The sequence below is a fragment of the Pristiophorus japonicus genome, chromosome 11, assembly GCF_044704955.1.
Source record: "Pristiophorus japonicus isolate sPriJap1 chromosome 11, sPriJap1.hap1, whole genome shotgun sequence".
Classification (NCBI taxonomy): Eukaryota; Metazoa; Chordata; class Chondrichthyes; family Pristiophoridae; genus Pristiophorus; species Pristiophorus japonicus.
In genome coordinates, this window is record NC_091987.1 from 28,514,491 (window position 1) to 28,536,934 (window position 22,444).

The 22,444-nt window shown below is 42.0% G+C and overlaps 1 protein-coding gene across 4 annotated transcripts in view; it reads right to left on the bottom strand.

Annotated features, from left to right (window-relative positions):
- The window catches only part of ccdc191 (coiled-coil domain containing 191), a 45,374-nt gene that overhangs the window by 22,101 nt on the left and 829 nt on the right, over positions 1-22,444 (bottom strand). For 3 of the 4 annotated variants that reach the window (XM_070893277.1, XM_070893278.1, XM_070893280.1), the window contains exons 2-9: positions 18,034-18,072; positions 17,779-17,920; positions 11,836-11,991; positions 9,445-9,623; positions 8,882-9,105; positions 8,058-8,226; positions 6,860-7,050; positions 432-672 (exon numbers count right to left, since the gene is read on the bottom strand). In XM_070893277.1, coding sequence (XP_070749378.1) covers positions 432-672; positions 6,860-7,050; positions 8,058-8,226; positions 8,882-9,105; positions 9,445-9,623; positions 11,836-11,991; positions 17,779-17,920; positions 18,034-18,072 — 1,341 coding nt within the window. Of the gene's footprint in view, positions 1-431; positions 673-6,859; positions 7,051-8,057; positions 8,227-8,881; positions 9,106-9,444; positions 9,624-11,835; positions 11,992-17,778; positions 17,921-18,033; positions 18,073-22,318; positions 22,398-22,444 lie in introns of those variants that run through there. The other variant, XM_070893279.1, reaches the window with a different exon arrangement.

A 22,444-nucleotide genomic window follows, 5' to 3' on the forward strand; every position in this document is an offset into this window, starting at 1 on the left:
GGAATTGGTGAGAGACATCATCCTGCATTTGTTTGTCACAGGGATAAATCTTTGGCACCGATATTGGTGGCCAAAGTTTTGCCGACGGCCTCCCTTCTGTGCCATTTTCCACTCAGGCTGCAGTGGGCGGGGAGGGGAGTACCGCCAGGAACCGGCCGCTGGCAGTTGCCAAGTAGCGCAAGTGTCCTCCCGCCCGTGGAACTGCCAGATTGGTGTGGGCGGGAGTCGGCGGCAGCAGGGTGAAGGTCTGCTGTGTTGGGGATCAAGGGGTATGGCGAGAAAGCAGGAAGGGGGTACTGAAGTTGTATGTTCAGCCATGAACTCATTGAATGGCGGTGCAGGCTCGAAGGGCCGAATGGCCTACTCCTGCACCTATTTTCTATGTTAATTAGCATGTCTATAAAATTAAAACAGCTGTTATGCCCACTTACCACTTTTTGAGCAGAATCAATCTGCTGCGTCTCACATACACATTTCAAAACGTTGCTGGAATTTGCAGACAATTTCCCAGAGGAGGCTGAATCTAATAATGCTGCCATTTTTTGTTTTGTTTCCTCTTTTCTTGCTTCCAGCTCTCTCTTTTCTTTCTGAGCTTTACACCATAGTTGCCAGTTTGCAAAGCAGTCACTGAGCTTGTGTTTCCGGTTGCATTCTATTGCAAGTTGTTTTTTTCTGCACACAACAGAGACTTCATAAATATCTACACCGGTTTGAATAAAATGCCTTTTTTTTTAAATAAAGGAGCCAAGCATTTTAAATAGCTGGATAAAATACCTATACAATGCTGTCACCAGCTTCATATAGATAGATTTTTGAACTCTAGGGGAATTAAGGGATATGGGGATCGGGCGGGAAAGTGGATGATCAGCCATGATCTTATTGAATGGTGGAGTAGATTCGAAGAGTCGTAAGGCCTACTCCTGCCCTAATTCTTATATTCTTAATGGGGGGGAAATCAAATTTAACCCAAGCTGCTTCAGTGCAAAAAGCATCTTATGTGACACACTTGATTGATTGCCTGAAATTATTTCCACTATTAACCACCAGTACTTCAACCTAGTGTTGCACTGCTCAAGGTGCTCTCTGGATACAAACCAATTTCTATAATTATGTTTCTGGGGGCATTTCTGCTTAAAAATGTTACATTCCCACCATTATGCTTTACTGAAATTCTCATGGAAACAAAAAATTACAATGCAACAGCACAAAGATTTCATGTTACCAAAGATTTAAATGTTACTGACATCCTTGTGACATTACAATATAATAATGTTGTTATTCCTTCTCTTCTGAGGCATGACCTCTAAAAAGAAACTGACTTTTTATGTCTCTCCTGAAGACGTTGATTCAGATTATTTGATCATGAGGGGCATCGTTACTGATTGCAATCCTTTTCTGACCCAACATCCACATAAAGCACATCTTCCAGCATTACATAGAAACATAGAAGTCACTGGTTAACTGACCTAGCTGATGCCAATTATACCAATTCCCCTGCCACCCGAGCTAAGATCAGACTCAGCACGGATTGAGGATCATGACATGAGATTTTCCCGATCCTCTCTCATTCCATCCTACTTTATATACTTTTAAGCAATGTAAACAGTGTTCTAGGCCAGACAATAATCTGCAACGATTTGGCCAATAAAGAGCGGTAATTCCAAAAGTTAATTTAAGCTGGAATTCAAATTCTTAAAAATCGCTGGGTTGGGAGTTCAATACAGCTAGAACAACTTGACCACTCATTTGCTATTGTAAAAATAACTCTACAGCTTGGTATATTACTTACATATTTCCAGAAAAACAGGCATACAAATATGCTTGCGCTTCAAATTCCTCAACTAATTTCGAGAATGCGAAGCACCCTTTGTACTAACAAGGCATATAAAAACATTAATTTTGCTACACTTGGTGAAAAAGTACATTGCTATTAATTTAAGATTCAGAATGAGAGGATCAATTGAAAAGCTGCATCAAGCATATCTCATTCCAAACAAACTACAGTTTCCATCTCACTCTGCTAGTCAAGGGCTGCAGGTCAAGGGCACATACTACTTTGCAATTTTTGAATTCAATTCAGGCATTCGGCATATAAATCTTGGAGACAACAAGAGCCATGACAGGTCTGACCTACCCCGAATGATTTTACAAGCACACGCTTGGCCATCTGCCCACAATATGGAAACTCGCATTGTTCTTTCTAAACTATACTCCTGGAAATAGAATATCCCACCTATAATACCATTTAACTCCTCTCACCACAACCCACTAAGATCCCCCCATCCCAGGAAGATTATGAAAACAAAATCCCCAATCATGCATCCAAACAACACAATTCCCAACCAAAGCACAGGGACTCATATCCAGTGGGCACTTTGCTCTTATCCTGCCTTCTGCTGATTAGGTATATAGCCACCTGCCAAGAAAAAAACTCAACCCTTCTTGTGCAGTGATGTCCGAATGTGTACAACTGTGTGTAAACCTATCTAAGTATTTATGAATGCCGTGTGACCCTATATATGTCTCAACTGATCTGGATATTGAAATCATAGAATTTTAAAGCACATAGGATGGCCATTTGGCCCATCATGCCTGTGCCAGGTTTCTGAAAGAGCTATCAACCTAATCTCTTTCCATTACCCTTTTAAAAAACATTTCAAATAGTTATCCACTTCCCTTTTGAAAGAACATAAGAACATAAGAATTAGGAGAAAGAGTAGGCCATTCGGCCCCTCGCGCCTGCTCCGCCATTCAATGAGATCTCAACTCCATTTTCCTGCACTATCCCCATATCCCTTGATTCCCTTAATATCCAAAAATCTAGCGATCTCTGTCTTGAATATACTCAAAGATTGAGATAGTGCAAGAAAGCGGATTTGAGATAGAAGATCAGCCATGATCTCATTGAATGGCAGAGCAGGCTCGAGGGGCTGAATGACCTACTCCTGCTCCTAATTCTTCTGTTCTTATTCTAATCTCTCGCCACTCACTCCCCCGCCCGCCCACACTCCGACACCTCTGATCTACCCTACCCCCAACCTCCAGACTTTGATTCCTCCCTCTGTGCCACCCCCGGTGTGTCTCCAGCCCCTGGTCTCTCCCTCCTTTCTCTTCATTCCCAGGCTGAAGCCTAGGGCTGCAGTCCTTCCCACCCAACGGCCTTTCAATCTGGCTGGCTGAGTCTGCGAAACAGAGACCCTACGGGACATCGAGAGGAGTCGCTGCAGATAAAAGTAGGCCCAAGAGCCCAGAGAAAGCGCGAGTGTCAGGGAGCAAGGTAACTAGCATCAGCGCAAGGGAAGGAGCCGATTGGTGAGTAGTTGGTGATTGTTATTTTTTAAGTTTTAAGTTTATTTCTGTTAAGTTACTTAATAGTATATTAAGTAGAGGCATGGCAGGGCATCTCAGTCCTGTGGAATGCACATCTTGTGCTATGTGGGGACTCCAGGATGCTTCCCGTGTCCTGGACAACCACATGTGCTGGAAGTGTCATCAGCTGGAGGAGTACATCAGTGAGGCTGAAAGCTATGTGGATAGCACATTTCAGGAGGTGATCACCCGCGCGTGCAGGTAGAGAGGGAAATGAGTGACCGTCAGACAGACAAGGAGGACCAGGCAAGTAGTGCTCTCCAACCAGTGATGAAGACGTTGGTTCCTCTGGGGAGTATAGCTAGAGCCAAGTGCATGGCACCATGGGTGCCTCGGCTGTATAGGGGGAGGGGGGGGGGGAAGATCGGGAAAGCAATAGTGATAGGGGATTCAATAGTTTGGGGAACAGAAAGGCGTTTCTGCGGCCGCAGACATGATTCCAGGGTGGTATGTTGCCTCCCTGGTGCCAGGGTCAAGGATGTCACTGAGCGACTGCAGAACATTCTGAGGCGGGGCGGGTGAACAGTTAGAGGTCGTGGTCCATATCGGTATCGACAACATAGGTAGAAAGAAGGATGGAGGTTCTGCAGGCAGATTTTAGGGAATTAGGAAAGAGATTAAAAAGCAGAATCCCAAATGGTACTAATTTCCAGATTACTCCCGGTGTCACGAGCTACTGAGGATATAGCAGATGAATGAATTGCTGAAGAGATGATTCCAGAGGGAGGCTTCAAATTCCTAGGACATTGGGACTGGTTCTGGGGGAGGTAGGAGCTGTACAGGCCGGACAAGTTGCACCGCAACAGAGCTGGGACCAATGTCCTTGCAGGGGGGGTGATTTGTTGGTGCTGCTGGGGAGGGTTTAAACTAATTTGGTAGGGGGATGGGCACCAGGATGTAGCATTAGAAAGGAGAAACAAGGTGCACAAAGGATTGGGAGAGAGAGATAGCACTAGAGTGAGAAATAGTACTGTATTAAGTGGGGTCAGACCAAGAGAGAATACAAAAAGGTCTAAGATAGGTTTACAATGCATGTGTGTGAATGCACGAAATGTGGTAAATAAGGTTGGTGAACTGCAGGTGCAAATAGACACATGGGAATATGATGTCATGGCGATAACGGAGACCTGGCTCAAAAAAGGAGGCATTGCTGGATCTGGTTCTGAGGAATCAGGTGGGTCAAGTAGAGTAAGTGTCGGTAGGGGAACATTTCGGAAACAGTGATCATAGTATCATAAGGTTTAGACTAGATATGAAAAAGGACAGGGAGTAATCTAGAGTAAAAATACTTAATTGCAGCAAAGCAAATTTCAGTGGGTTGAGAATGAATCTGGCCCGGGTAAATTGGAATCAAAGATTGGCAAGCAAAACTAATCAAACAATGGGCTGCCTTTAAAGAGGAGATAGTTTAGCTACAGTTGAGGTACATTCCCATGAGGGGAAAGGTAGGGCAACCAAAGCTAGAACTCCCTGGATGACAAAAGAGTTAGAGAGTAAGATAAAGCATATGACATTTGTACGCTCAACCTGACATCTGAGAACCAGGCTGAACATACAAGTTCAGAGGGGAAGTGAAAAAGAAAATAAGGGGCAAAGTATGAGATTAGATTGGCAGCTAACATAAAAGGGAATCCAAAAGTATTTTATAGGCTTATAAATAGTAAACGGGTAGTAAGAAGAGGGGCGGGGGTGACTCGGGACCAAATTGGAGACCTACGCATGGAGGCAGAGGGCATGGCTGAGGTACTAAATGAGTACTTTGCATCTGTCTTAACCAAGGAAGAAGATGCTGCCAAAATCATGGTGAAAGAATAGATAGTTGAGATATTGGATGGGATAAAAATTGATAAGAAAAGGTATAGCTGTACTTAAAGTAGATAAGTCAACAGGACCGGCTGGGATGCATCCTAAGATACTGAGGTTCGTAACAGTGGAAATTATGGAGGTACTGGTTATAATCTTTCAATGCTCCTTGGATACGGGGCTGGTGCCAGAGGACTGAAGAATTGCAGATTGTTACACCCTTGTTCAAAAAAGGGTTTAAGGATAAACCCATCAACTACAGGCCAGTCAGTTTAACCTCGGTAGTGGGACAAAATTAACAGTCACTCGGACAAGTGTGGATTAATTAAGGAAAGCTAGCACGGATTTGTTAAAGGCAAATCCTGTTTAACTAACATGATTGAGTTTTTTTGATAAGCTAACGGGGTTGATGGGTTGATGAGAGCAATGCAGTGTACATGGACTTCCTATAGGCATTTGATAAAAGTGCCATATGATACGCTTGCCAACAAAGTTGATGCCCATGGAATAAAAGGGACAGTGGCAGCATGGATACAAAACTGGCTAAGTGATAGGGAGTAGTGAACGGTTGTTTTTCGGATTGGAGGGATGTATACAGTGGTGTTCCCCAGGGGTCGGTACTAGGACCTCAGCTTTTCTTGAGATATATACATAAATGACTTGGACTTGGGCGTTCAGGGCACAATTTCAAAATTTGTAGGTGACACAAAACTTGGAAGTATAGTGAACAGTGAGGAGGATAGTGATAGACTTCAAGAAGACATAGACAGGCTGGTGGAATGGGCGGGCATGTGACAGATCAAATTTAACGCAGAAAAGTGTGAAGTGATTAATTTTGGTAGGAAGAATGAGGAGAGGCAATATAAACTAAAGGATACAATTCTAAAGTGGGTGCAGGAACAAAGAGACCTGTGGGTATATGTGTACAAATCGCTGAAGGTGGCAGGGCAGGTTGAGAAAGCGGTTAAAAAAGCTTACAGGATCTTGGGCTTCATGAATAGAGGCATAGAATATAAAAGCAAGGAAGTTATGATGAACACTTGGTTCAGCCTCAACTGGAGTATTATGTCCAATTCTGGCATTTTAGGAAGGATATGAAGGCCTTAGAGATGGTGCAGAAAAGATTTACAAGAATGGTTCCAGGGATGAGGGACTTCAGTTACGTGGATAGATTGGAGAAGCTGGGGTTGTTCTCCTAGGAACAGAGAAGGCTGCAAGGAGATTTGATAGAGGTGTACCAAATCATGAGTGGTCTAGACAGAGTAGATAGAGACAAACTGTTCGCATTGGCAGAAGGGTCAAGAACCAGAGGACACAGATTTAAGGTGACTGGCAGAAGAACCAAAGGTGACATGTGGAAAAACTTTTTTACGCAGTGAGTGGTTAGGATCTGGAATTCACTGCCTGATATGATGGTGGAGGCAGATTCAACTGTGGCTTTCAATAGGGAATTGGATAAGTACGTGAAGGAAGACATTTGCAGGGCTACAGAGAAAGGGCAGGGGAGTGGGAGTAGCTGAAGTGCTCTTGCAGAGAGCCAGCACGGGCTCGACGGGCCGAATGACCTTCCTTTCTTTGTGCTGTAACCATTCTATGATTTTATGCCCTTCGTAGGATGAATCAGAAATTATCTTCTAGACTAGATGATATCATTCCTTTTTAGCGTGGCTTTCTACATGTCACCTACCTTTTTTCCTCTCGTAGCTCCATCTCAGTGCGCTGCACCTCTTGTTCCAGTTTCCTTCCCCATGCATATGTTCTCCAGGCCTGGAAAGCTCGGAGCTGGCTCTTCCAATCAAACAAGGCCCTGGCTTTCCCCATTTTAATTCTGCGGTCCAGAACTAGTTTGTACCAGATTGAAAAATGTTTCTGCAAACACTAGATTTAAAATGGTAAATATTAGTTCACTGATATTCTTAGCAGGCTTAAAAATATGATGGAGCTCTCTTCAGATAATTACGCCAGACAAGGGATTGATTTCAGGTGGATGATGATATGAAGTATCCCTGAAAGCTCAACTGGCAAGCGCATTGCCTAGAATGCAATTAATTAAACCATATAATGCTAGAAGGTCTGAGGTTTCATCTTTTGTCTGTGAGTTGGTTTATTTTACCTAGGTGACATTAAGGATACTACTACTGTGCTTAGGATCATACATGAACAATACATCAGATGGGAACAACAATAGGCTTGTCTAGGATGCCCCAATATCTTGTGATTGATTTACCTCTCAACACTAATTGTCTGGACTTAAACATCAAGAACTACCATTAGGATGAGTTACCCATGCTGTAAAACAAGTACCTAGAAAAGCACCCAAATTACCATTCTTCATATGTGTGCCTAAAATAGTGAGAGCTGGCAGGCATTGCTCCCTGAAGGGGGCTTCATAGTCATATCTGATCTTGTGCACACAAGTCCAGCAAGAGCCCTAATGCTGCCCCAGGTAAGATTAGCTAACAATGTAGACCAGGATTGAACTTGGTGAATATATGGAAATCCTGCATGATCATCTTTCAGCTGTGAGGATCAGATAGCGAAATGGCAGAATTAATGAGTGGCCCATCACCTCCTACTGTATCAAAGAGGGCTTGGTGTATCAGTGTGAGACTCCTGTATCAAGACTGTTGAATTCTGACCTAACCGATAATAACAAGGATGAAATAACTTGTGCCCTCTGAGACAGCCTTCAGTGCTATCTACTGGCTATCCTTGAACTTAGTGATGGGCTTCTATAGAAGAATGTGCAGTAGAAACACAAACCCTAGATGCATACACTAACACTTGAGTTTTGTAAAGGTATTGTAGTGTTGCTCGGAGAGTAACCTGTTCCTTAGCCATGCGGGACCATACATTTTTTTTTTAGACTATTAATTTTCACTCACTCGGAGCTGGTAAGCTTTCATCCTGGCTTCAACTTCCTGCATCATCCAAAGATTCTCAATCTTGCGATGTTCCTGGTCCTGCTGCTCCTGTAATTCTATCAGTGCTTGCTTGGCTTTTTCATGAACCAAGAGTTGCCGTTTTTTCTTCTTTTCCAGATGCTCTCGTTCACTGAAACAAAATCTGCACTGAATTAGATGGATAATTTTAAAGTGATTCTTTACTATTTTTTAATGACCAAGTCAATGCACATGTTTAACCCGAAGAGTGCTCGCCATCAAAGCTTAGCGCTTCCTTTTGATGCTGGAAAACTGCATGAAATGTTCCTATGGTTATGTCTTCTAGGTCTTAACTCAGTGAAAGCCAAACCTTGGGAGCAGGCTACAGCTCATCATAGACCAATTTTCATGATGTGGGTCCCTGGATGCACCAAAGAAACAATATTGTTTTAATGAAAATGCTGGAATTAGTTTTTCATTTAAAATTAAAAAGACAAGAGAATGAGGCAAAAGGCAAGCAAAAGCAAAAGGTTTATTTTTTTTTAGAATTCATTGTGTGCACTCCAAACATGAGCAACTTAATTTGTGTTATTAAGTTTTTTTTCCAACAGCCATTGAAAGGGTGGCGGTAGGTAAAATTTCCTAATATAAATATATAAATAAAAATAATTATTATTAATATTCTAAATGGAAAAACAAGACCACGTCCTAATTCCAGGAATGATTTTTTTTACATTTAATTTCCTTTCCTCCTTCCTCAGAATAATACAGGATGAATTAAAACACTAAAGTGCTTTAAGTAGTTACTTGACTGATTATCAGCTTACAGCCGCTTTGCTTCTCCCATTATGTATCTCTTTTCCATCATTTCTTTCCGTAACTGCACCATTTCTTTTTTAATATGTTCTTCCTCTTTCTTGGCCTGTAAAGCTTTTTTCCTATCTTCCTCCTGAAGCAGTTGCTGAGCTTCAGCATGAGCAAATTTCTTCATGGTTTTCTCCTGCTTCTGTTGCTCCAACTTAACCTGCCTTTTCAAACGATTCTCTTTCACCTTTAAAATATAGATCGGTATAATTAGTTCCTTCGGATCTACGTCACATTCTAGAAGCTTCAAATGTTTTTTTAATGTACCCTTTGTTGAATTTAAGTCAGACAGTCATTTTTTCCCCTTGAAAATTAAAAATTCAAGTCACCAAAAATACTTCAAAGCACCAGTTTCATTCAAAATATATTCAAATTCATTCCATAAGTGTGTGCAGTAGACAGGGGTAATTTGCTTGTAGTTCCACAGCATATTGGCTATGGATTTTAATTCTCCACGTCAAAGTTCACATAAATGCAAGTAAAATTATTATAACAACAGTACTGTTCCCAATAACCTGGTACACACTTGTTGGTGTCTTGCCTCCATGGTTAGACGTGGGTCTTTGTGCTTTTTCTGCTGCCTTTCCTCATCTATCCCAAGATTCTCAAGGATGCCAGATTCTGCCACTTTCTTCTCTAGGAGCTGATGTAAGAAAGTTGATGCTGCAACACTTTCTTTTTCTTGTTCCAAATAACTGTACAACTCTAGGACAATACATGCATCATCGAAAATGAGTAACTCTTGGATGAGGAGTGACATTTTTTTGTGGGTTACAAGTCTAAGACTAACACGTATTCAAATATACTGATCCTAATTACAGTTAATAGCCCAGAAAGTCATCAGAAAATATTTTCTTGCGGCTTTCAAAATTTTTTATTTTATTAAGTAAAAATATCAAATTGCCTTTGCTTTACTGTATTGTTTTGTCTATTTTCAATCTATCATCAATTTTCTCTGCATTGTTCTGAACAGCTCTATTTTAAAACAAAAGGAATATTCCAACAACTTTGATCATTTTACCCTTAACTGCTTTTTAGTATACTTTGTTATTCCTCTTCTTTCTATTTTTTTAGTAAAATACTTTAGTATGCTTGTTTCTTTTTAAAGGTGCCTCTACCTTGTTAGATTATTCTCCAGATGTAGCAGTGGTTCGGTATTTTATCTTTTGGTATGCCACAATCAAGTTCACTCATTCAGACGCATTTTTGGTTTGTGGGCTAGAGCTAAGTTTACCATTGGTGGCCAGCCATTTCTGTTTTTATGTGTTTTTTTTTTAAACATTAAATCTTCTCTCTACTGACTGATATTAGTTTTTTAAAAAAAGCTTCTGAAACTACTTTCATTTGGCCAATCAAAGTCAACTATTTTTTTTTTAAGTTGCAACTATCTCCAAAATGGATGGTTGCAACAAGGAGGAAGCAAAGCATAGGTAAATAAGAAATTCAGGTATGCCAGAAAGGTGGCGCACCTGTGAGTTTTTACCTGGTTTTACCGCTGGGATCCATGACCGCTGGCGGCCGTATGATCGATTTTCAGGACTTTGACATTTTTCCCAAGTCCCACCGGAAGTTGGTCATAGTGAGGGCGGGAGATTGACAGGAAGGCAGGCTGAGCTGCTGAATTTGGGTTGGGACCGGGACTCCACCGCTTTCAATCAGCGATGGAATGGTGATGACATCACAACACGTGTGTGTCACTACTCACTATCCCCTCCATTAAAGGGGAGTGAATCAGTCATTTTTTACCTTCGGTCACTGGGCCACCAGGTAGGGTTTCGGCCGGGCCAGCGGCCTGGCACCCAAGAGTGGATGCCCGGCTGCCCATTGGCAGCCCGTGGGCACTATCTTGCCAGACGATTGGGAAGTCGGCCGGCAAAAATAAATACATGGCAGCTGCGGCAATGGGCCCTTCCCTTGAAGGTCCGCCGTGCTGCCGGACCACACTTACTCCAGATAAGGTGCACCGACAGAAAAGGCTGTCGGGAGCACGATTTTTTTTTAGGTGAATTTCGCTCAGTTTACTTTTCAGGTAAGGGAGAGCAGCGGTGTGCATTCTGATGATGCGCTTGCGGCGGTCATCAGAATCGGGGCGAAATCGTGTCCAGGCTGAAAATTCCCCGACCTGAATTTGGGTCGGGGCAGCCATTTGATCACAACGCGGCGGCCACGGAATTTCACCGCATGGCCGCCACAAACGGGCAGTAATGGGTCTTTCTGAGACCCTGAATTTTGGCCCCAAGGTGTTTTAATATTAATTTTTAAATATAGATGGATTATAAGAAAAATGTAAAATTTGAGTTTAAAAAATAAAACTGGACAGAAAATGGGAAGAAAGACAATACAAGGCAAGTAGAATGAAGTGTTTACATACTTTTAAAAGTTCCAATAAAGGGACATAACCTTTTCCTTTCAGATATTGACAGAAACTGCTGTGTTTATATCTAGCACGTCTTGTTTTGATGTTTATTTATGATGTTAGAGTTAATCTTTCAATAATAAAGCTGCTCCCAACAATTATATTGGTATTTGCTTCAGCCTCACCATATGCAAAGTGAAAACTTACAAAACTGCCCAGCAATAGGGAAGAGAGTTCAATTACCTGGACCGGTCAGCAGTCTGAAGGCTACATTTTGTATTTATGTCCCTAATTTTATTAGTGTAGTTTTGTTTTATTATCCTAGTATCAGTCACTACTTTCAGAAGAGGGGAATTATTTTCTTCTTTTTAACATGGTTCTAATCATATTCCTTTTTTTTTGTAGTTATCTTTATTACATAACTGTTTCCCCATAGTTACATTATACTATATACTTCGATATATATTATACACATAAAGCACTTAGCATTTTAATTAAAATCGTATTGTGGCTGAAAAGTTAAAGTTCAAAAATACACAAAGACACAACTGATGACCTCACCATCAAACTTTTCATATTCAGGCATTCTGGAGGTCATCCCTGGTGAGTATGAGTGTTCCTCTGAGTTATTCATATAACTTTCTAGCTCTTCAGTTTCTTCATACTCTAATTCCAGCCTTATTTTAGAATTCATCCATTCATTGAGTAACTCTTGAGCTACATAGAAAAAAAGAACTGAAAAACTGTGAAAGGCAGTTTATGTTAGACATTTATAGTACAATATACACTACCGTCTCTACAAACAAATTACCCTGATCTTAAATGATCTCTAATTTAAACCCTAAAACAGAACTTACTGCATTATTAAGCTCTAATAAGTATGATTATTTTTAGTGAATGGGGTTTCATACTGTCAAGTTGAACCTCACAGATGTGTCTACTATTTCGGAAGATGCAGTTAGATGTTCATTACTCAAGATCTATTCAATAAACAGACTCAAAAATATTCTTGAAAAGATTGTGGAGGGAAAAAATGATGGAAACAGACTCCATAATAACTTGTAATGGCCATCATTTATCCCTCAACCAAAACAGATTAGTCATTTATCTAATTTTCTGTTTATGGGACCTTGACGTGTGCAAACTGTGTATTTGTCTACTTTTAAAAGTAACTTGTTGGCTGTGAAGTGCTTTGGGATGTCCTGAGGATGTGAAAGGTGCTATATAAATGCAATTATTTTTCCTAAAAGAATGAATTTAAGAAATAATTGTTTTACGTTCATTGAGAGAGCTGTAACAGTGTGTTGGGCTAAAAGGTCTCCTTCTGTGCTGTAGAATTGTGTGGTCTATAAAGTATGGGAAACTCTTACATGTTCTCCCAAGTTCTATTGAGTAGTGCTAAAAGTTTCGATGTTAATATAATTTTAAAAATCAAGTCACATGACCCACAATTTATTACTGAAATCAATAGTTCCTTTCAAAATAAATAATTCTAGTAAAAACCATGGTTTAATCCATTTTGATAAGATATTTAAATGTTTGCAAATTCACTGATGTGAATATTTCAACAATTTTGACAAGCATCAATGTACTGTTTGTTCATAATGGGCCATATTTTGCAGTAAAGATAATGGTGAGGCCAACAGTGCTAACCGTTATTAATGTATAAATTGGACAACAACTTCCAGCGATCGCACATGTGCAGTTAAATGTGTAAATCAGGAAACTACTGTCAGAGATGCTCTGGTCCTCCTACAGCAATGCAATAATGGTATCTCACCGTCTGACTCACCGCTCCAATACATTGAACGTCATGAGGTTTCTGTACTTACCTGATATATACGCATAAAACTCACCAGAAAATGTTAGGGCTTATCCATTCCATGCTGTAACCATTCCAACAGTGTGATAAGTCTTAATTACTGCCAAACACTCTCTCTGGCACTGAAGATTAACTTTAACAAGTGTGGAGTCTCATTCCTTCAGATTTAAGATATTGTTGGAGATTTTTTTTTTTAAATTAAATCTATTTTTAAAACTTTTTCATTGTCTCTTTTATCCCTCTCTCTAAATCCAATCTTTCTTTCTCCCTCTTTATTTTGCTTTCTGTACATGATTTGACATTAAATTAAATATTCTGACACTTCCTGATTCAGACACTGCGCTACTCATTAACAATTCTTCAATCTGATTGGGTAAAGAGGTATATTGTTGCTTGTCCTGTTCACACAGATCCAAGATGCTCTATAGAGGATGCTTTGCTTTTTCAATAGTTGGCTGAGAAGAACTTCCACTGCTAAAGCCCATAGAAAGTCTATGGGCAAGTGCAAGTGTAATGAATGGCTGCCTCCATTTGTTTGCCACTGACCAGAAAATCCAGCCCATTATCTTTGTTCAAAGAGTAATCTTAGTAACATAAACATCAAAGCCCCAGCTATGTGGTACTGGCAAAATGAAAGTTTACGTGAAGTGTACTGAATTCACTACCTGCAATCTTGTCGTCAGGTCATTTGAATAATTAGCATAAGCTCACAGCTCAGCTTTGGGCTTGCATTAGCAGGTAGCCTAATGAGGGATGCAGAAAATCTCTCAGTTCAAATTTAAAGGGATGTGCCCGTGTAAACGTAAGTGGCTGCATATGGGGCAAATATCTTTATAGTCCTTATAAAGGGTCAAAATGGATTTTAAATAGTTGTCACAAAATGTCATGATTGGGGATAGTAGAAGCTCCAGGAAAAAATTAAGTGAAAGGAAATGCAACAAAGAGGCATGAAACGGAATCCGATGGGCAAATGATGGAGCGGTATAGTACCCCTTTGCCTGTTTGATGGAAGCATAATGGACATGCTACTACACGAACTAGGTGCCACTTCAGGGCAATCTCAACAGAAGACAGAAGTGCACCTTGCTTGCCAGGAAATGGTGCCAGGTTTAACTGTCCGCACAGTACACAGCTGCCATGCCCACCTGGGATGATGTGCCCAGAAAGGACTGGGCCAATAAATGCAGATCCAGGGTGAAGTTATAAAGTGTGCAATATAGTCGCACCTCTTTTGTCCCTTCAAGAACTTCGCCTCTTCCAAATCTAAAGACACTATTGGAACTCCCGTAGGAATTTCCATTTTTACCAAGTAGCAGCTGGCATACAAGACAGTTTTAAGAGAAGGGGCTGGATTTGGGGCTTTTTGGATTTTGGGACGTTAATCACGGCGGGGTGTTAAATTTAGCGCCTGAAAATAGTTTGCGCCTCCAACTGCAAGTTTCGACGAAAATGTAAGCTGGAGGAGTGTTAGCATTAAGTCAAGCATTACACAATAGACTTTGTGCACACGAGCCAAAACTTGAGGTGGTAAAGAAGAAGTTTCATTGTTGTTTAGTGCCCTGCAACATAACGTTGTATATTATTTGGTTTTATTTTGGTGGGGGTGTTTTTCTAACTTTGTTGCAGTAACATTTATGACTCATCATTTGCCATTGATGTCTTGTGCATCATTCCAACGTTCACTGGAGATGTGCCTTTATGGGGGCACATAGCGTGTCCAGTATTAGCTCCATCCCTCAGTTTCCTCCATTTAGGAGAGCTGGTCCATTACGAGCTGGCGTCGAGAGAGTGTTGGTCCGGCAGCATCTTCACGCTGCCTCCTCCATGGCTATCCAATGGGGGCCTCGCCAGGCTCCTCTTCGTCCTCATCCTCCTCCTCCTCCTGAGGTGGGCATGCAATCTCCACTGGCAATGCCTGGCCCCTCATGATGGCCAAGCTGTGCAACATGCAGCACACCACAATGAATTTGGAAACCTGTTGAAGGGAGTATTGAAGGCTGCCTCCAGAGCGGTGCAGGCATGGGTCTGCTTGTAGGAGATGGCATATCTTTGTCAGCACTTCCTTTCAGAAGCGCAGCCTTCTCACACGCTGCTCCTGAGAGCTGGAAGTCTGAGCATTGGTGCCTGTAAACCCATGGGGGGGTAAGCCCTCCTCCCCAGACGTCTTCAGCCTCTCATCATCCATGGGCCGACATGACCAAGAGTCCTTCCTCTAGCTTGACTGCCTGGCAATAGCATGGAGCATGATACACTGGCGAACTAGTAATGCCCCCATTAAATTCTCGCACTGAAGTTGTAAGGGCACTGTAATGGCAATAAAAGTGAAGTTTGCAGGTTGGAGCTTCACACAGCATTATGTGCACAACCGTTGTAGTCAGTATGACCTGCGATGTAGGATCCTCATCCCTCCATTTAAAAATGCTGCCAATACCACCTGCCGCATCCTGGGACCGCCCTTTTTTTCAGGCTTTACCTGACGCGGGTGTTAATGAGGCGTTAAGGCCGAATGTTCCATCCGGGGCGCCAGCGCAGCGTTGCACGAGAATTGACGTCATCATCACTCTAGAAACAGAGGGTGGGGCAGTAAGTTTTTGCACTGGCACAAACCAATGGATGACTCTTCCGCCCAGGCGGTAAATCCTGGACACCCAGCATAACGTCCAAAAACAGCATTTGACACCCTGCCGGGGTGCTAACCAAGGCACAAATGAGCCGAAAATCCAGCTCAAGAAGTTGAAAATAAAAGGCTTGAAATGCAAAAACTTAGGCCGACATGGCAACAAAAATTAATACACCAATGAAAATGCAATTAAAATAACAATACAAGCAATAAAGATCTAGCATTGAACCAACAATTTAGAAAGTGTATCCACATTTAAGAAGCCTATCCCTAAAGGGCAGGACATCCACACTGCACTCCTACCTAATGGCTGAGCAGCGCTATTTGCAAGAATCCTCCTTAGATACAGTGGTGGTGCCAGAGGACTGGAGAATTGCACCATTGTTCAAAAAAGGGTGTAAAGATAAAACCAGCATCTACAGGTCAGTCAGTTTAACCTCAGTAGTGGGAGAGCTTTTAGAAACAGTAATCAGGGGCAAAATTAACAGTCACTTGGATAGGTGTGGATTAATTAAGGAATGCTAGCACAGATTTGTTAACAGCAAATCGTTTTTAACCAACTTGATTTGAGTTTTTTGATGAGGTAACAGAGAGGGTTGTTGAGAGTAATGTGATTGACGTAGTGTACATGGATTTCCAAAAGGCATCTGACAAAGTGCCACATAATAGGCGCGCCAGCAAAGTTGAAGCCCATGGAATAAAAGGGACAGTGGCAGCATGGAAAGGGAATTGGCTAAGTGATAGGAAACAGTGAGTAGTAGTGAACGATTGTTTATCAGACTGAGGGAAGATATAGATAGGTGCTCCCCAGGGGTCGGTTCTAGGACCACTGCTTTACTTGATATATATTAATGACTTGTACATGGGTGTACAGGGCACAATTTCAAAATTTGCAGATGACACAAAACTTAGAAGTATAGTGAACAGTGAGGAGGAGAGTGCTAAACTTCAGGAAGACATAAACAGGCTGGTGAAATGGCTGGACACATGGCAAATGAAATTTAATGTAGAAAAGTGTGAAATGATACATTTTGGTAGAAAGAATGAGGAGAAGACATATAAACTAAATGGTACAATCCTGAAAGGGTTGCATGAACAGAGACCTGGGGTTATGTGTACACAAATCGTTGGAAGGTGCAGGGCAGGTTGAGAAAGCAGTTAAAGAGGCTTACAGGATCCTGGACTTAATAAATATATATATATATATAGAGGTATAGAGTACAAAGTGATTCAATTATGATGAATCTGTATAAAGCACTGGTTTGGCACCAACTAGAGTACTGTATCCATTTCTAGGCACCACACTTTAGGAAGAATGTGAAGGCCTTCGAGAAGGTGCAGAAAAGATTTACAAGAATGATTCCAGGAATGAGGGACTTCAGTTACGTTGATAGACTGGAGAAGCTGGAGCAGGGAAGATTGAGAGAAGATTTGATAGAGGTGTTCAAAATTATGAGGGGTCTGGACAGGATAGAGGGAAACTTTTCCCATTGGTTTGTGACCCTTCTGCCAGAGGACAAAGATTTAAGGCGAAGTAAGAAAAAACTATTTTACGCAGTGAGTGGTTAGGATCTGGAATTCACTGCCTGAAAGGCTAGTGGAGGCAGACTCAATCTTATCTTTCAAAAACAAGTTGGATAAGTATCTAAAGGAAAAATATTTGCAGGGCAAAGGGCAAAGGGCGAGGGAGTGGGACTAGCTGAGAGCTGGCATGGGCTCGATGGACCGAATGGCCTTCTTCCATCCTGTAACCATTCTGATTCTAAAGCTGCTAAATGCAGTGAGACACCTATTCATGCCCATTTTTGAAGCTTGTGCTGGTCCAAAGCCTCCAAACTAGCATTTCTTTGCAGTGTGAAATGCAGTGTGCTGCAGATCACGTGTGCTCAACTGCATACATGATCTTGTGGCTTGATCTCATACTTAGCAATGCCCCACACAACCAGTGGATCCTTGAAAATTGAGGCTGCAAAAAGAACTTTAATAAACCATCTCGCCATCTGTGAATTACGCCTATAGTGTGAGGATCATCACGAAGATATACAATCAAGGATGACCTTACCTTCAGCATAGGCATCATCATGATCATGAAGCTGATCAATTGTCTCCATGGCCATAGCATATCCACTGGGTTTTTGATTTGTTTTTGACTTTTTTGAGGGAAATACTTCTGCGACAGCACATTCAGATGCCCGTTCAACTCTCTATTAAGAAAATGCATCATTTAACTAGTATTGTCTGCATAGGTTTTTTTCCAATTATTTAAGCAATTCATGAAACTATGTTTGCCATCAAGAATTCAGTTGATCATACTTACTTTAATCCAGTCTTGAATATCATCATGATCCATGTTGGGCTACAGATAAACATAACAGCATTGTCAAATCTTTACAATAATTTAACAGATAATATATGTATACTGCAAACTGAGTATTTTAGCCCTTTTGTAATCAATCTTAATTTACTAATGTAAAATGTTGTAAAGTTAGTGATGTGAGAGACTCCATTGAGAGTAAAGGCTCTAATACTTTTGAACTGCATTGATATTTGAGCAGACTTAGCCCAGGTTAAATGTTCACACATTAAATATATAGCCCTGCACACTCAGATGACCATACTTCATGTGTATTGCAATCCTGGATAGCTCTGATGTCTTATTAGTGCAAAGGGGAACTGAATCACCAAAACCAAATTTATGATTCATCGCCTTCGTTGGCACTATAAGCACTTGGAGTAAAAGACCCACACCAGGTTTCACATAATTCAAGCCCTCTAAATATGGAGCTCCTGGCAGTATGTGCGCTGACTCACTCCATTCTGGAATGGGTGAATGAAAATGTCTACCATTGGCCACTAAGCCTCCTGCCCAGGTGTTCTTCAAGCAATTTCAATCAAACCGATTTATTTGTAACTGCTCATCACTCTCCATGTGGCTGGCTGAAATACATGTAGTCTTCATTATTACTGAAGCGTCTTGGGATGTTTTACTACATTAAAAGGTGCTATATAAAACCAGTATCTGTTATATATTCATCTGTGCCCTCCTATCAATTGAATTCAGCAATCTGTAACCATTTTAACCTGTGTTGATGGATATGCTTTCGGACTGTGGGTCACTGTGCTGGTTTGAAAGATGGTCTAGCATCTGTAAATTAATTGCTGGAAGTATTTATTTTGGTTTAGCTGAGCAAACTAAGCTCCATGGTAAATTGTGGTTCAGGATTGGTGTTACTATCATGGGGCAAAACAGCACAGTTGCTTTTATGTAATGAAGCTTGATGGGTGATCCCAACTTCAAAGAGGAAAGTATCTTTAAAAGAGTATTGTGTTTCCAGCATATTGGTGACTTTCTTGATCTCAAGGTGTTGGAAATAAGTAATGAAATCTATGTTATCACAAAGGAAAATGTCCTAGAACCAAGAGATTGGGCTTCCATATGTTTGCTGGCAACACCTGCTCTACCTCTCTCAATCCCATACCACACAGCGTTGTTAGGCAGCCTATCCAACATCATCTTGGATAAGCCACAACTTCCTCCAACTGAACATCAGGAAGGCCAAAACCATTGTTCTTGAGCTTCAACTTGCCACTGACTTCTTCCGCCGTCCACAGGCTGAACCAGACCATCCGAAACCTTGGCATGGTGTTTGACGCAGTGCTGAGCTTCAAAGCACACATCCTATTCGTCACAAAGACTAGCTATTTCCATTTGCACAACATTGCTGGCCTCCGCCCCAACTTACCCCTCCGCCCCAACTTACCTCTCCGCCACTGAAACCATTATCTGTATCACCTCTCGATGCAATTTGTTCACATGCAATCCTTGCTGGCCTCCCTTCCTCCACAAACTTCAACGCGTTCAAAATAAAGTCACCTGTATCTGGACCTCTTGCCCATCACCCCGATTTTCACTGACCTATACAGGCTCTCTATCCCTAAAGGTATTAAACTTAAAGTTCTCAGCTTTGTCTTATAATCCCTCCATGGCCTGCCCCATCCCATCTCTGCAATCTTCTCCAAGCTTATATCCCCTCCTGCATCTTTTTCTTGACTCCAGCCTTTGTGTGTGTCCTCTTACTTTGCTCCGCGGGTTACGGCACTTTCTCCCTAAACCCTTTGTTTATCCCCCTCCTTTCAAAATCTCTAAAAAGCCATCTTTTTGACAAAGCTTTCAGAAACATCTCCTCATCATACAGCATCTGTCTTCCCTATGTTTTCATTTTTGTGGGGCCTTGGTCACATCTTTTATTGTAAAAGCATTGCATAAACGTAACTTGCAGCAAATTAATGTGTGGTTTGATTTCCTGGTCTTCTATAAATTAGTTTGCTATGGAATATTATATCTGTATTTTTCCTTCTGTGAATCATTTAAATCTGATCAGTATTTTCACTTATACAAGGCAATCTAGCATTGTGACAGGAGACATAGTGGGCATTTTATGTACTTTCCAGTAAATAATTTACTATGATCAGGTTAATTGTTAGTAGTAAGCTACAGTATCTCCCTATGCAGATTTCAATCTGTAAGAGATGTGGTCTGTTTATGTAAATATTTAATGGATTTGCATGAGAAAAAGATGTAAAAAGCATGAATTGGAACAGTGTTAAATTATTATAACTGTTCCCTACATCACTGCTGTTTTCTAAGTGATAATTATGCTCCAATACTTATTCACATGTAATCAGTTACAATCTTCTGAAAAAGGCAATGGCCCAAATGTTGTGGTCAGTGATGAAGCACGTCGCTCGCCATTCATCCCATCATCATAGGAAGTCCCTCAGAATCGAGGAAGACTTGATTCCACTCCCAAAGTGAGTTCTCTGGTGGCTGACCAGTCCAATACGAGCGCCACAGAGCCTGTCACAGGTGGGACAGACATTCGTCGAGGGAAGGGGTGGGTGGGGCTGGTTTGCCGCGCGCTCCTTCCGCTGCCTGCGCTTGACCTCTTCACGCTCTTTGCGTTGAGATTCGAAGAATTCAACGCCCTCCCGGATGCGCTTTCTCCACCTCGGGCGGTCTTCGGCCAGGCTCTCCCAGGTGTCAGTGGTGATGTCGCACTTTACCAGGGAGGCTTTGAGGGTGTCCTTGTAACGCTTCCGCTGCCCACCTTTGGCTTGTTTACCATGAAGGAGCTCCACATAAAGCATTTGCTTAGGGAGTCTCGTACCTGGCATGCGAACTCTGTGGCCTGCCCAGCGAAGCTGATCGAGTGTGGTCAGTGCTTCAATACTGGGGATGTCAGCCTGGACGAGGACACTGATGTTGGTGCGCCTGTCCTCCCAGGGGATTTGCAGGATCTTGCGGAGACATCGTTGGTGATTTATCTCCAGCGACTTGAGGTGCCTTCTATACATCGTCCATGCCTCAGATCCATACAGGAGGGTGGGTATTGCTACAGCCCTGTAGACCATGAGCTTGGTGGTAGATTTGAGGGCCAGGACTTCAAACACTCTTTTCCTCAGATGGCCGAAGGCTGCACTGGCGCACTGGAGGCGATGTTGAATCTCCACATCAATGTCTGCCTTTGTTGATAAGAGGCTCCCGAGATCTGGGAAATGGTCCACGTTGTCGAGGGTCGTGCCGTGAATCTTGATGATTGGAGGGCAGTGCTGTGCGGCGGTGACAGGCTGGTGGAGGACCTTTGTCTTACGGATGTTAAGCGTAAGGCCTATGCTTTCATATGCTTCAGTGAATACATTGACTATATCCTCGAGTTCAGCCTCAGAATGTGCGCAGACGTAGGCTTCGTCCGCATACTGCAGCTCAATGACAGAGGTTGGGATGATCTTGGACCTGGCCTGGAGGCGGTGTAGGTTAAACAGTTTCCCATTAGTTCTGTAGTTTAGTTCCACTCCAGCGGGGAGCTTGTTGATTGTGAGGTGGAGCATGGCAGCGAGGAAGAGGGTTGGAGCGATGACGCAGCCCTGTTTGACTCTGGTCGTGAGTTGGGTCTGTAATGAATCCGTTGGTAAGGATCACGGCCTCGCCATTCAACATGCTGACAGCGGCCCACAAACTTTTCACGGGCTTTGGAGCGGGAACTAGTGTTATTTCGAGATCCTTTCCAGCCTTCTCCAAGGGATATGTGGCGTGTGTGAGCAGGGGAAGCAACAGAGTGGCTCTTCAATCAATCAGATTGAAGAATATTCACTGAAACTTGCAGAGTCTAAACTAGGAAGCATAAGTTAGACTTAGACCACAAGGAAAAGTAAAAAAAAATATATTTTTTAAATCTCCAAAACTAATTCAGTTCTGAAGGAATGAGACTCCATGCTTGTAAAATTACATTTCCAGCACCAGAGAGGTAGTTTCGCAGTAATTAAAACTTATTATACTGTTAAAAATTCACTTACATCTGAATGCACTAGTCCTAACTTTTTCTGGCATGGTTAGTAGTAACTAGTGGGTAAGTACAGCAACTTCAAGCCCTTATATGGATTTCAATGCTGAGTCTATTGGTGAGGCACAAGTTTAGCACAGCCTTTGGAAGAACAGGGTAACTCGGACAGCAACTTACAGATATCTGCGTTTAATTGCGCATGTACGGACTCCGGAAGTTGCTGTCCAATTTACTCCATAACGGTGACACTGATAGACTCACCATTATTCTCAATGCAAAATCCAAACCAATGTCTGTCCATCTGGAATCTGTCCATTTTGAGCCACCTCATTAATCTGTCACAACCATGTGACTGGTTACAAGGTACCCAGAGGTCTGTGGTCTTAC